Source organism: Dromiciops gliroides, chromosome 1 (genome assembly GCF_019393635.1).
Source record: "Dromiciops gliroides isolate mDroGli1 chromosome 1, mDroGli1.pri, whole genome shotgun sequence".
NCBI classification, from domain to species: domain Eukaryota; kingdom Metazoa; phylum Chordata; class Mammalia; order Microbiotheria; family Microbiotheriidae; genus Dromiciops; species Dromiciops gliroides.
The window spans coordinates 223,328,780-223,342,970 of record NC_057861.1 but is presented as its reverse complement, the minus strand read 5'-3'; the positions used below and the strand labels follow the sequence as shown (position 1 = coordinate 223,342,970).

At 37.1% G+C, this 14,191-nt stretch overlaps 1 protein-coding gene across 1 annotated transcript in view; it reads left to right on the top strand.

Annotated features, from left to right (window-relative positions):
- The window catches only part of RAB31 (RAB31, member RAS oncogene family), a 200,631-nt gene that overhangs the window by 101,504 nt on the left and 84,936 nt on the right, over positions 1 to 14,191 (top strand). The window contains exon 3 of the mRNA XM_043963819.1: positions 1,019 to 1,100. Within this exon, the coding sequence (XP_043819754.1) occupies positions 1,019 to 1,100 (82 nt within the window). The remainder of the gene's footprint in view (positions 1 to 1,018; positions 1,101 to 14,191) is intronic.

The following is a 14,191-nucleotide window of genomic DNA, read 5'->3' as shown; positions in this document are numbered from 1 at the left end:
TCAGCTTGGCTAGGCCTTCAATAGCATTTTCAATAAATGTTCAGAGAACTTGTGTTCCCTTGGCCTTGTCTTCAAGAACCTAGGGTCACACACACACACACACACACACACACACACACACACACACACACACAAAAGGGGGGGGGGCGGCTAGGTGGCGCAGTGGATAAAGCACTGGCCCTGGACTCAGGAGTACCTGAGTTCAAATCCGGCCTCAGACACTTGACACTTACTAGCTGTGTGACCCTGGGCAAGTCACTTAACCTCCATTGCCCCGCCAAAAAAAAAAAAAAAAAAAAAGAGCCCAGGGTCACACATCAGAGGAGGACCTTAGGATAGGGAAGTCTTTCATATGAAACAAGAAAGAGCAGGTGGCCTGTGTGGATGCTACTCAGGAAAAAATGAGGAAGAAAGAAAACACCCACTGGCATGTGTCATCATTTTTTGAGGATCCGACATGTTTATTATTGTGCAGGAAATAAGAATATTTGTTGTGATATTTGTTATCCATAACTCTTTGGGCATGGAAGTATTATCCAAAGGCTGGGGAAAAGAGATAACAGCATTTTTGCAGGTGCTATTAGCTTTGAATTTACTCACAACACAGCACATTAGTTAGGCCACTTTGCCATTTCTACTGTTGCCATGACAAAACTGTAATGGTATCAACATATCAACTTACCTGTGAATCAAACTTGCTGTGGCATTGGCTTTTTTCTTTTAAAAAAATTCATGGTTTATTCTTTTTTAAGAGCTGAAAAATATTATGGCCCCAACAACAGGGTTGCTGGAAACATAATCCTACAAAATGTGTGAAAAATCTTTGCTAGATTTTCTAAAAGACCATTCCATTAGTGTGGAAGACCCAAGATTTTTTCAGAGTGATATATGACCCCAACTGTTCCTTTTTCTTCTCAGGGGTTTTCTCAAGAAACCAGAGTCCTGATGAGGAGTAGAGTGGGTTTGTTTGAAGCGTAGTGATTTCCAGGACTAACCTAGTATTGATTCTTAATTACAGTGCTTCTTTCATGACCAAAACTGTGCCTTGTGGAAATGAGCTTCATAAGTTCCTCATCTGGGATACAGCTGGTCAGGAACGTGTAAGTACCAGTTCCTATAAGGTTTTTTTTTTTATCATGTTTTTGTTTTTCAAAGACATTTTTAGAGAATAATGTTATTTAAGGAGCTCATCTCATCATCAGTGGGGGAAAAATACTAAGAATAAAAAAATGACATATGCTGTGTGTATCTTTCTATGTATTTAGTATTGAGACATGATTATACTTTCTAGGGGTGTAGAAGAATAGTCTGGATAAATGAAACACACAGATGGACATAATCCTCATTTTAGATATGGTGAAAATGTTAGCTTTCCTGCCCCAAACTAGATCTTATACTACAGAGATAGACAGTGTGTGGTATCATAAAGCAAGTCCTGGATCGGAAGTCAGAAGGCTACTCTGTCCACCACATAAAAATGCTACATTGGGGACAGCTAGGTGGCGTAGTGGATAAAGCACTGGCCTTGGATTCAGGAGGACCTGCATTCAAATTCGGACTCAGACACTTGACACTTACCAGCTGTGTGACCCTGGGCAAGTCACTTAACCCCCATTTCCCTAGCCCCCCAGAAAATGCTACCTTGATCAAATCTGTTAACCTCTCCAAGTCTTAGTTTCATTTATAAAATGGGGAAAATATTGATCCAGCAACATGACTGCTAGGTTTATATCCCAAAGATATCCCCCCAAAGAGAAAAAGATCTATTTGTACAAAAATATTTATAGCAGTTCTTTTTGTGGTGTCTAAGAACTGGAAATCAAAGGAATGCCCATCAATTGGGGAATGACTAAACAAACTGTGGTATATGATAGTGATGGAATATTATTATGCTATCAGAAATGACAAGCAGGATGACTTCAGAAAGACCTGGAAAGACATGTATGAAATGATGCATTGTGAAGTGAGCAGAACCAAGAGAACATTGTACAACAGAGACAGCAATATTGTTTGATGAAGAACTGTGAACGACTTGACTATTCTCAACAATACAATGATCCAAGGCAATCCCAAAGGACTATTGATGAAACGTACTATCCACCTCCAAAGAAAGAACTGATATTCATGGGACAGAATGAAGCATGCTATTTTTCACTTTCTTTCATTTTTTTCTTTTAATCAAGTTTGCTTGTACAAAATAACAAATATGGTAATGTTTATAACCCATATCTGATTGCTGCCTCAGGGAGGGGAAAGGGGAGGAAAGGAAAGAGGGATAAAAATTGGAACCCCAAACTATAAATAAAAAAGTTAATTATTTTAAAATATATAAAATGGGGAAAATAATCATAAACTTTTTTCACAAGCCCAGTTGAAGGATCAGATGAGATAGTCTTATGTGTGAAACTCTTTGTAATTATGAAATGCTTTATAAGTGAATGAGGCAGTCAATAACCATTTATTTGGTGCCTACTCTGTGCCAGGCACTAGGGATTAAAAAAAGAGGCAAAAGACTGTCACTGTCCTCAAGGAACTCGCAATGTTGAGTGAATGTAAAGTGTTGTTGTTGTTGTTTAAAAACCTCAAGGATTTATGAATTTGACCTGCTGGCCACTCTTTCACTGATGTAGATCCCTGAACCTTTACAGCTGAGTATATGGTCTTTAAGAGTTGCTGTGGCCAACAGTTCATCACTGAGGCTAACCTGATGATGAGTCTTTCCAAATTTCGGTTGGTCCTTGACAGTGGAGACACAGTCCTTCACCAGATCCATATTCACATACTTTCTGGGTTGTTAGAACCAGGTGGAGCTTATACTCCACTGACATAATCTCTGAGAAACCAGTGTCACCTTCACCCTCAGACACGCCGTTAGTGAAGTGGTTTTCATTATAACGGGAAAATTGGCCTTCTTTCCCTTCTCTTGTTCCTGTTATGTTGGAAGTGCTAAAATTAGCAGTGTTAAAGGGATCAGCCTCAAACCACACCAAAGGGTAGAGGGAAGGAAAATTCATAAATTGGATGACCAGTCATTGAATACTTACGTTGATCTGTGTAATTTTAATTTGGGGTGAGCCGTTTCAGACTACATTTCCTAATTTTTATATGTTAGGGTATTTTTAAAAAGATATTCGTCTTTCATTAAAAACTATTAGATTTACTTTCCGTCCTACAAATGGTAATCACATCAATATGGAAAAAGACTGTGAGTCAATTAATCCCAGTATAACCCAGCAAATCCTGGTTTTCATCCTCATTCGCTGTATGGCCCTGGTCAAGTTACTTAATCTTCCTCATATGTGAAGTAAGGATAACAATGCTTTCACTGCATATCTCAAAGGACTGTTGCGAGGAAAGTATTTTGTAAACCTTAAAAGTACTATGTTAATGTGAATTATTTTTTGTTGTTATACATAATTAATGCCAATTTCCTGAAACTCTGGGCACATACATAACCACTTTCTGGGACTTCTTTATTTTTCCCCCTTTTCTTCTGGTTATGCTTTTCTTTCTTTCTTTCTTTTTTCTTTTCCTTTTTTTTTTCTTTTTAAAACAAGGTCTTCCTATTTCACCCAGGCTGGAAGAGTAGCAACTACCCACAGTCTTGAGCCCATTACTGATCATCATAGAAGCTCTAACCTGACCAACCTGGTCCAGTTTGGTTCTCCTTAGGCTGCCTGGTGGCCCTCACTTCTGGAGGCTCACCATATTGGTGATAGACATATCAAATAAAGACACCCAATTGTCTTTAGTCTTACTGCAGCTCAAAACTCTCTAATTCAATCAATCTACCAGTTTCAGCCTTCTTAAGGAGCAAAGATTGCAGGTGTGCTTCATCGCATCTGCCCAAATATTATTTATAAATATATGTTTATTATGAATCTTAACCAAAAGCAATACCAATTAAACAAATAATATACATTTAGAAAACTAAACTGATTTTATTTTTAAAAATTAACAAACATTTTCTCCTTCCAATTCATCCATAATTGAACACTACAACAATAGTAATAGTAAAGAAAACCCTCACGAGGAATATGAGTAGGTCAGAAAAACAAATGACCACCTTTACTATGTCCAAAAATATATCTCATCCCGCATTTTAAGTCCACAGGTGACAGTGGGTAGGGGTAGCATGCCTCAGTTCCAGACCTTTGGAATCATGATTCGTCATTCTAGAGATCAGAGTTCAAGAGTCTTTCAAAGTTATTTTTCTTTAAAATGTTGTCATCATAATATAGATTATTATTTTAGTTCTTTTCACTTCAGTCTGCATCAGTTCATAGAGCTCTTCCTAGTCCATTTCATTATTTCTTGTAGTTCAATAATATTCCATTCCATTCATGTTGTTTAGAGTACATTATCCAAAAAGTGGGCACCCCTCTTACTTTTCATTTTTGGTTCTATAAAAAGAGCTGCTATAAATATTTTTGTATGTATAGATCCTCTTCTCTTTTCTTTGATTTGTTTGGTGAATAAGTCTAGTAGTGGTATAGCTGGGTCAATGGGTATAGATAATGACTTTTGATACATAGTTCCAAACAATTGCACACATGTATATATCACTTTCCAGTTTACAAAATACTTTTCTCACAACTCCATGAGATACTTAGCTTAAGTATTATTATCATCCCCATTTTACCAGATAGGGAAACCAAGGCTCAGAGAAGCTATTATTATTTTTTGACCAAGGACACAGATCAGGTCACAGACAAATTTGAAGGCTAGGATTTGAACCCAAATCTTCTGATTCCAAATATAGGACAAATATTTCAGAGTATAGGTGCCTGCCTTGCAAGGAGAAAAGAACATTGATTTATTTTTTTCACCAAAGTGAAATCTGTTTGATTTTGACTCCTGGGTATTTCATGACTGCCTGTTTTTTTTCATGACAGATTTCGAAAGAGTTGGTTTATTTTGATGAAATTTGTCACTAATCTGACAAAAATTGGTTCCATGTTATATATTTGCAGTTGCATTCATCATCTTGAAGCAAAATGGTGGCTAATCAAAGTTTCCAAATGAGCCATGTTTGCAACAGTTTTTAATGGATTTCCATGAAAATAAGTGTGGAGAGGCCACAGAGACATATGACTGCTTTGAGCCAAGTTTTTTTTCTTAATAAATTCAGGCAGTTGCAAACGTTTAATAGGTGTGACTGTAAAATAAAGATAGGTATATATTGTTTACTTAAGGAAATCATTCTTATGCTTTATAGTCATACTATATATTTCTTTTTGTGGTAGAGAATTCTGATGTCATAATCAATTGTGGAGTATTAAACTTTTAGAATTAGATGCTATGTGAGAAGTTTTTTTGTCAGCTTTTATGATTCCTCTGATCTATTTAATTCCTCCACAGCAACGATTAATTATCATTAAGCTTGGCAGAGGGCTTGCCTTGTTTTAGTTTCAAGTCTCTCCAGCAATGAAAATTCCTCAATTTTTTTGGCAGCTTGTTGACTGCCTTAATTGCGCTTGTAATGAAGTGGCCTATTGCTCAATCTAAAAATAAATTTCCTGCCAAGGCCCATACCCATTGCTATTTGTTCATTCTCATTAATTAATGAAAGATCCCAGTTCTTTTTAGCATCCCTTTATGTCCGTAAATATTTGCCATTCCTTCTCATGGCTCTAGATTGTACCTAGCCACCATATTTGTGCTTTTTAGAGGCATTTTTTAATAGTATGGACCTAGACTTCCACCTCCTTCTTCTGTAAATGAAGAATGGCAATTCTTGCCCCAGTTCATTGCACACAGAAGGTCATTAATAATGTTGAATGATTCATACAATCATAGCATTAGAATTGGAAGGAGCTTTAGGAATCACCTAATCCAACCCCATAATTTTATGGTTTAGAAAACTGAGTTTCATAGAGATGAATGAAATCTGCCAAGGTCACACAGGGGAACAGGGATTAAAATCCAGGCCTTCTGTCTTCAATTCCAGTTCTCTTCTACATGGCAAATGGATCATTGTAATTAATGTATGATTATTCATAGTGTTGTCATTCAGTAATTACTAAAATAATTCTCTGGTATATTTGATGCACATTTCCATAGTTCCACCTCATAAACATAAAACTTGGCCATTGGTTTTATTGATTGCCATCCTCAGAAACATATATGCATGTATATGATAAGTATTTATAATTTTTTGGTTGTTGTTGAGTTCTAGCAGTCATATCTGACTCTTCATGACCTCATTTGGGCTTTTCTTGGCAAAGATCCTGGAGTGGCTTGCCATTTTCTTCTCCAGCTCATTTTACATATAAGGAAATGAGGCAGACAGGGTTAATTGACTTGCCCAGGGCCACACAGTGACTGTGGTCAGATTTGAACTCAGGAAGATGAGTCTTCTTGACTCCAGGCCTGGCTTTATCCATTTCACCACCTAGCTGCCCCGCCCCATACACACACACATATATATATATGTAGCATATGTATATATATGTAAATATACAAAAAGCAAGAAACAAATAAATAAATGGACCAGCAAAAATGTATATATTTATTTAGTAAAAATCATACCTTGTTCAAATTTGAAAAATCCTCTTTGAGGATTTTCCAGACCTTTCACTCTCCAGATGAGAAACCTGAGACCCAAAGAGCCAAAATATTTCACAGCCCAAGGTCACACAGCCCAGTTAGTGATAGAGCTAGAATTTGAACCCAGATCCCCTGCCACCAAAGTCAGTATTTTATTTATACTTTTTACCCCTCCTCCTTGAACTGTATAAGCTCTGGCTTTTTCACTGGAAATGATAAAACCAGACTTAACTATGTCAGTAATGTTTAAAACAGCTGGTTTCCGCCACCTAAGCATTACTAGTATAGCTCCAGCTATACTTTCCAACCTCGGTTTGAAATGAACAGATATATTTTCCACACAGGACAGTTGATGACAACCTTTTAATATCCAGAATAAAAGAGTTTTGGCCATTCTGAAATTCCCTGAAGCTGTCTGCTTCCCATTTCATCATGCATGCTGTTGTACCATTTAAATGTCTCTGGAATTAAAACAGGTTGGCGCCTGCTATCAGAAGCATCCCACTATACTTTTCCAGGATGTCTGTAGCTCCACACTCAGAATATCCAGCAGGAAATGTGATGTCAATCTAATGACAAAATGACAACTAATAGGAAAACCAGGGGTGAAACAATTTCTGTATTTGGTCTTTTGTGTCATCATCTTTTCCTTTTAATGAGGTACTATTTGCCAATGAAAGAAATATTTTTAAAGGACAATCTGATGATGTTGAACAGAATGGAACTGTTTGAGTAGAAATCCAAGAATCATCTTTGTTTCAAAAAAAATTTCATTAATATATTTGAAAAAATCCCAACTGTAGATTGGTAGGGTTCTAGTTTCATTTTTTTCTGTTTTGACTTTTATTGGGGAATTTTCAAAACTGTGTTCATCAGAGTAGATTGTTATGTATTTTAAAAATACAAGTTTGTTTCTAAAAGGAAGAAGAAATATATAATTTTCCCCCTGGTTACTTTAGGAATTACTTTTCTCCTTTTTACCCTTCATTATTGCCAACTACAGAGCCAGACAGTCATCAGATATAGATCTAAGTGACAGGAGGCAGAGTTCTTTGTGCAAAGACTACCTTTAGAAATCCCTCTTTATCCTTGTTAATAAAAAATAAAAAACCAAAAACCTGAATTAAATTTGGTCTGGTTCAAGGAAGGCCCTTTTTTTCTGGTTCCCCTGTATTAAGATTCATTCCAGATATCAGAGTGAGATGAATATAACATTACAGGGATTACTGTTTTCTTTTTTAAAATTTAAATGTTTAATTTAGTCATTTTATCACTTTCCCCCTTGCTTGTGCCTCTTCTTCCCCTAAACAATTCATGCTCTGAATTTGAGAGGGTTTGATTTTGAAATATTTTTGGCTTACATTTTTTTCTATCCATAGTCTTAGCTTAGTATTGGCTTCAATTATTATTGATTCTCCTCTGTCTCTCATACCTTAGAGGGCCAGCTTTTTTTCAACCTATATCTTGTTGTCTACATCTGTCCAAATGTTTTATCTTCCTTCACTCTTACTAAAACCCACATATTTATTGTAACCCATGAAATTTTACCCAACACAAATTTCCCAGGTAGCCAGGGTCAGTTTAGAGAAGCAACCTTAGTAAGGGGCATGATTGACTTTGTAAAGCTTTCTAATTTGTTTTCAGTCCTCCTGAAGGGATAAGATGCATCCTGCCAGTGGGTTGGAGACCGGATAAAGCATTAAGTGGAAAAAAAATGAATAAATAAATAAATAAGTGTTAAGTGGTTGTGGTTGTGCAGTTCTATCTATACCTACTCTGGCAGAGTCTTTCTTTCCCCTCTTCCTCAGTTATCCTAGAACCTTAAAGCTTTGGTTTCTTGAGTATTCTTTTCCTGATAAACACCGGTGAGATTAGTACTGACATTTACTTTTAATCTTCCTGGATAATCCATCCTGGAGATTTCTGAGTTGCTGTGGTTGGCAATTGCATTAACTGTAAATGCTGTTGTCAGCACTCGTTCCTCATTCACTATCAGAGTGGAGAATACTAAGTACTTAGCTCCTTAACCTCTGGATCATGTGATGCCAGTTAGTTGCCTTTCATCTCCCTAAGATTTATTGGTGGATGGAAAGTGCAGACTTAAGCTCAGAGTTATGGCCCATCCTACATTCCTATTCCCTCCCCCGCAAAAAATAATTTTTGAAGAGAGATTTGTCTTTAAATTTTGAAATATTGCCCCTTCATCTGTCTTTTTCATTGAATTCATAAAAGACCAAAAACTGGGGAGTATTGGAATTTAAAGTGTTGGTGTTTGCAAGTTACCAAAGTGAGCAGTTTGTAAGCAGAAGAAATGACCAAACCATTATTAGATGGAAATTGATGGATTTGTGACTTTTGGCATTTTCCCTCCAGCCAGAGAAAGACTCATCCTCAAAATGGTATGATTTGCAAATGATTATTTCAGCAATATCTTCATACTTGATGTAAGTGTTGGTTGCTTCAATAAATATTAAGGATAAAGATAGGATGATGGTCCAGGTTCTTTTGTGGCCCCCTAATTGTTCTTCCTGCCTCAAGTTTCTCCCAACTCCAGTCCATCCTCTGTGTCACTTTCCTACTCTCTGTTAGCTCTAGAATCAAACATAACTTCCTTTGTCATTTAAAGCCCTTTACAATCAGCCCCAACTGACTTCTCCATCTTTATTGTGCCCTACTTCCCTTCCCAGATTCTACACAACAACCAAACTGACTTTCTTGCTGTTCCTTGTATGCAGTACTAGCTACAACTAGTCTCCTCTCCTTAAAACACACTCTCTCATTGACTTAGAATTCCCAGTTTTCTTCAAGATCAGCTGGGGCACCCACCACCTTCTAAATGAAGCCTTCTCCACTTCCCCTAGCTGCTAGTGCTTCTACTTCTCCTTCCAAATTACCTTGTATCCATCCTATGTGTAACTATGTATATGCACCTTGTTTGGGGGGGGGGGTAGAATGTAAATTCCTGGAAGGCAGAGACATTTTTCCACTTTTGTCTTTGAATCCTTAGCACCTACTGTATGTAATGCCCAGAACATAGTGGATGGTTAATAATTTCTTATTGAGTGATTGATAAAATTCTCATATTCAGAAATCCAGTAAGGTACTTCCAAGTCTGTCAAGCTAACATTCCTCATGACAACATTAGGGGAAATGAAAAGTTAAAAAAAATAAAAATGCCATTAGACTCAGATTAATCTCAGTGACCTATCTTGGTCTCATGGAAAAGAAGAGAGAAACCTATTTTCCTTTTCTTGGCTGAAAGGTGGGGTATGCAGTGGTATGGAATGGTGCATATACTATTGAACAGGGTTGCTTTGTTGGTTGACTTTTGCTTGTCTTTCTTGGTTCTGATGGATAAAGTATAATGAGAATGAATTGATTTTGGGGTTTTTTTAAAGGCATAAACAAAAATAATCAATTCGAGTGGCACAGGAATTCATCACTATCTCCTTTATTTTACCCATTCCTATTTTAGTCCTCCAAAAAATTGCCCCAACACCCCTACCCCCATTGGAACCTTCAAGACTTGTTTTTTTGGGGTTCTTTTGGGGAGGGTGGTGAGGCAATTGGGGTTAAGTGACTTGCCCAGGATCACACAGCTAGTAAGTGTCAAGCGTCTGAGACTGGATTTGAATTCAGGTCCTCTTGAATCCAGGGCCAGTGCTTTATCCACTGTGCCACCTAGCTGTCCCAAGACTTGTTTTTAATGTCCCTGAAACTGTTTCTGTGGTTAATCTAACACTAAGAGCTATAAAATTTGAGTTTTATGAACTATGATGATGACATAATGCTCTTTGATGAATCTACTTGTTTATTTTAGAGCTCATTTTGAGAACAGAAGCGAATTTTTAGGAGTCTCCAAAGGTTACATTACTTCAAGGGGTTGTGTGCTATAGATGTCACATTTGGCAAAGCTGCTATATGGTGTCTGGCATGGTGCTGCAACTGAATATGTCCTTTTAAAATAAGTAATAAACATTTTTATTTGTAGTTTGAGTTCCAGTTTTTATCCCTCTTTCCCTCCCTGTTCTCTCCCCTCCCTGAGGCAGTAAGCAATCAGATATTGGTTATACATGTACAATTATGTAAAGCTATCATATTAGTCATTTTGTACAAGAAAACCTGAATAAAAGAAAAAAATGAAAGTAAAAAATAGCATGCTTCAGTCTGTGTTCTATCAATATCAGTTCTTTCTTTGGAGGTGGATAGTATGTTTCATCAATAGTCCTTTGGGATTGTCATGGATCATTGTATTGCTGAGAATAGTTAAGTCTGAATAGGTCCTTTCAAAACCAAAGGAAAGCCAAAGGTTTGTGTTCTAAGTGACACCATCCAAGTCAGCCAATATCTGAAGTGAATGTCAGACCCTAGAAACATCAAAACAAGTTCAGAAGTAAAGCAGGATTGATCTTTTTATTGCTTTCTCTTAATAATGAGAGTGTAGCCTATGGTTCAGCCCTTCACTCTTCACAAACACCATCCAAAGTCAGGGGAGATTTGGAGTTAATCAAGTACATGAGGACCTTTTATACAAGGTGCACGAGAAAGCATAGAGTCTATTATGAGGCTCTTGAATGAATGAATTTTTCCTTTCTTCTTAGTCTGATCTGTATCCATTGACCATAAGTAGAACAAAGCCAGATGATTTCACTTGCAACAGATAAAACACACACATGCTGCTTGATGCTGCTCCTAGTTTTTGCCAGAAGGGAACTATTCTAACCATCTCTGTCCTATTGCCTTGGCCTACTGATCTCAAGATGAATAATATAAGAGCTGTTTTGATAGGAATTTCAAAGCCATACCCTTTAAAGGGGGTAAAATCTATGAGGTGAGATGAAATTAATCCCCTTTTTCCAAGGGCAACAAGCTATATAGGACAGTGGGAAAAGATAGAGTCGGTAAGGTACTGAGAATCTGAAAAGAAAAGAAATTTTAAATGCTTAAAATTGGATATTGAATATGCAACAAGATGTGGATTAGGGTTTAGTGATGGGGATCAGGGTGGCAAATGTTGACTTTGGTTTTTTTTTTATCAAACCGATATCTCAACAAACCAGGCAACTAGATGGTGAAGTGGATATAGTGCTGGGCCTGGAGTCAGGAATACCTGAGTTCAAAGCTTATTTCAAGATACTAGCTATGTAACCTTGGACAAGTCATTTAACCTCTGTTTGCCTCAATTTCATCAATTGTAAAATGGAGTTAATAATAGTATCTAACCCCCGGGGTTGTTGTGAGGATGAAGTAAGATATTATTTGTAGTGTGCTTAGTATGATACCTGGCACATAATAATAGTTTCTTTCTTTTTTTTTTTTTTTTTTAGTGAGGCAATTGGGGTTAAATGACTTGCCCAGGGTCACACAGCTAGTAAGTGTTAAGTGTCTGAGGCCGGATTTGAACGCAGGTACTCTTGACTCCAGGGCCGGTGCTCTATCCACTGCGCCATCTAGCTGCCCCATAATAATAGTTTCTTAATAAATGCAAGCTATTATTATTATTACTAGGAAACTGATGAAGCACTTTAAGTTGTTAGTTAATATTATTGGTACCAGTACTAGTTACTAGTATTATAGTATGTATATGTGTGTAAATGTATATATATATGGGGGCAGCTAGGTGGCGTAGTGGACAGAGCACTGGCTCTGGAGTCAGGAGTACCTGAGTTCAAATTTGGCCTCAGACACTTAACACTTACTAGCTGTGTGACCCTGGGCAAGTCACTTAACCCCAATTCCCTCACTAAAAAAAAAATGTATATATATGTATATACACACATATACATATATATAATGAATTAACAAATTTCCTTCTAGAAAAGTACTTGTATAAAAATGAGTATAAATATATATATATAGTATAGTAATTAGTATTCTTGTTACTAGTACTACTACTAGCAATAAATATATACTATGTAAATAAATATATACTAGATATACACAGATTCTTTAGCATTGTCATCTTCAGGAAACTGTTTTAGGATTCAGTCCCTTTGTTACCTCAGTAACTCAATTCCTTTGTATATGGCCAAATATAGACTTATTAAATGCTGAATCTTCTGTATAGCTAAATAATTTCTTAGGTATAGAAGTTTCCATCCTTAAAAAGTCATTTATGATAGAAAACATCATAAACTAAAATCAGTAATGGAGGCTAAGTTTCTATGTTAGGGGAGAAAAACTTTTTCTAAAGGGCCAAAGAAGTGACTGTGGACTAAACCCTAGGGTGATTATGAGGGAGGTAGAAGGGGAAGACATTTTGTTGTACGATGATGGCTGGTATTTTGCAAGATGCAGAATTTAGTGACTGAGTGGAAAGAGGACAGTGATGGATGGAGAGAGAAGGACATCCTCTATATATTACAATGAATGTCAGAAATCCTAAGGGAAGCTCTTAATGAAATGGAAGGAGACAGAGTAGAGGTAGTAGTGATAATGGCTAAGAATACAGATGAGGAGGGGGCAGGTAGGTGGCTCAGTGGATAAAGTACTGGACCTGGATTCAGGAGGACCTGAGTTCAAATCTAGCCTCAGACACTTGACACTTACTAGCTGTGTGACCCTGGGCAAGTCACTTAACCCTCATTGCCCTGCAAATACAAAAAAAAAAAAAAAAAAGAAGACAGATGAGGAATAGGAGAGAAACTGACCAGAGTTCTTTACAAAGTGATGGTGGCGCATTGTTGTTTTTAGTAACTGATCTCAACTCTTTGGCTCTTCTGCATTACCTCCCTGTCAAACCAACCTACTTTTTAATCTCTCTTCTTTCCAGAGGACGGTAAACTGCTCTTACTTATTTCTTTATTGTTCCTCTTCCCCATCTGCCCTGATTCATGGCTGGCCTGTGTTGCCTGCCTATTCCCATATCCTGGGGAAGGATATTGGAGGGGAGGCTCTTGGTAAAGCTTCTTTACAAGTGGGCTAATGACATTTTATTATTGTGTGTTTTCATCCAGGCTTCCATAAGTAGCTTCTAATTACAAGGCTTTGCCTGTGTTTCTTGCACTGCTGCCAACTTTCTACTTTTGCCACCTTGGAAAATGCTGTGGCCAAGTTGACGGACAACAACAGGAGCCTGAGAACAGCTTTCAGGACCAGAGAATTTGTGGGGCATATTTTCATCTTTTATTACAACACTGGAGAATAGAATTTTTCATATTTTTATTTTAGCTCCCTGAGGGTAGTCAATTTTGTAGAGCAGGCTAAAATGCAGGTGGAAGGGTCGAAACAGACTTAATTGTTGGAAAATGATTCCTTTCATATTTTATGAGTATTCTGTTTGTAAAGCCATTCTTTTGCTGATAGATAGGCTCTAACTCCTGCCTTCTCCTGGTTTATATTTTAGAATCATATCTGACTTGAGGTTGAACCCTGATGATTTCAATGGTGTAGATGCTGGGGATAGGCCCTGGGAATTTTTGCATATACTAGAAGTTTATTGACAATTGCCTCATGAGTGATGTAGATGTGTATTTTTCTACCCACTATCTGATAGAGTATAAACTTCTTGAGGGGAGGCAAAGTTTCTTTTTTGTATTCCAATTGACTAGTACAGGGAAAGTAAGTGCTTAATAAATGTTTATTGATTGACTGATAGTGTGTAAAATAAAGGTGCACCAATACATTTAGCATAATACTACTT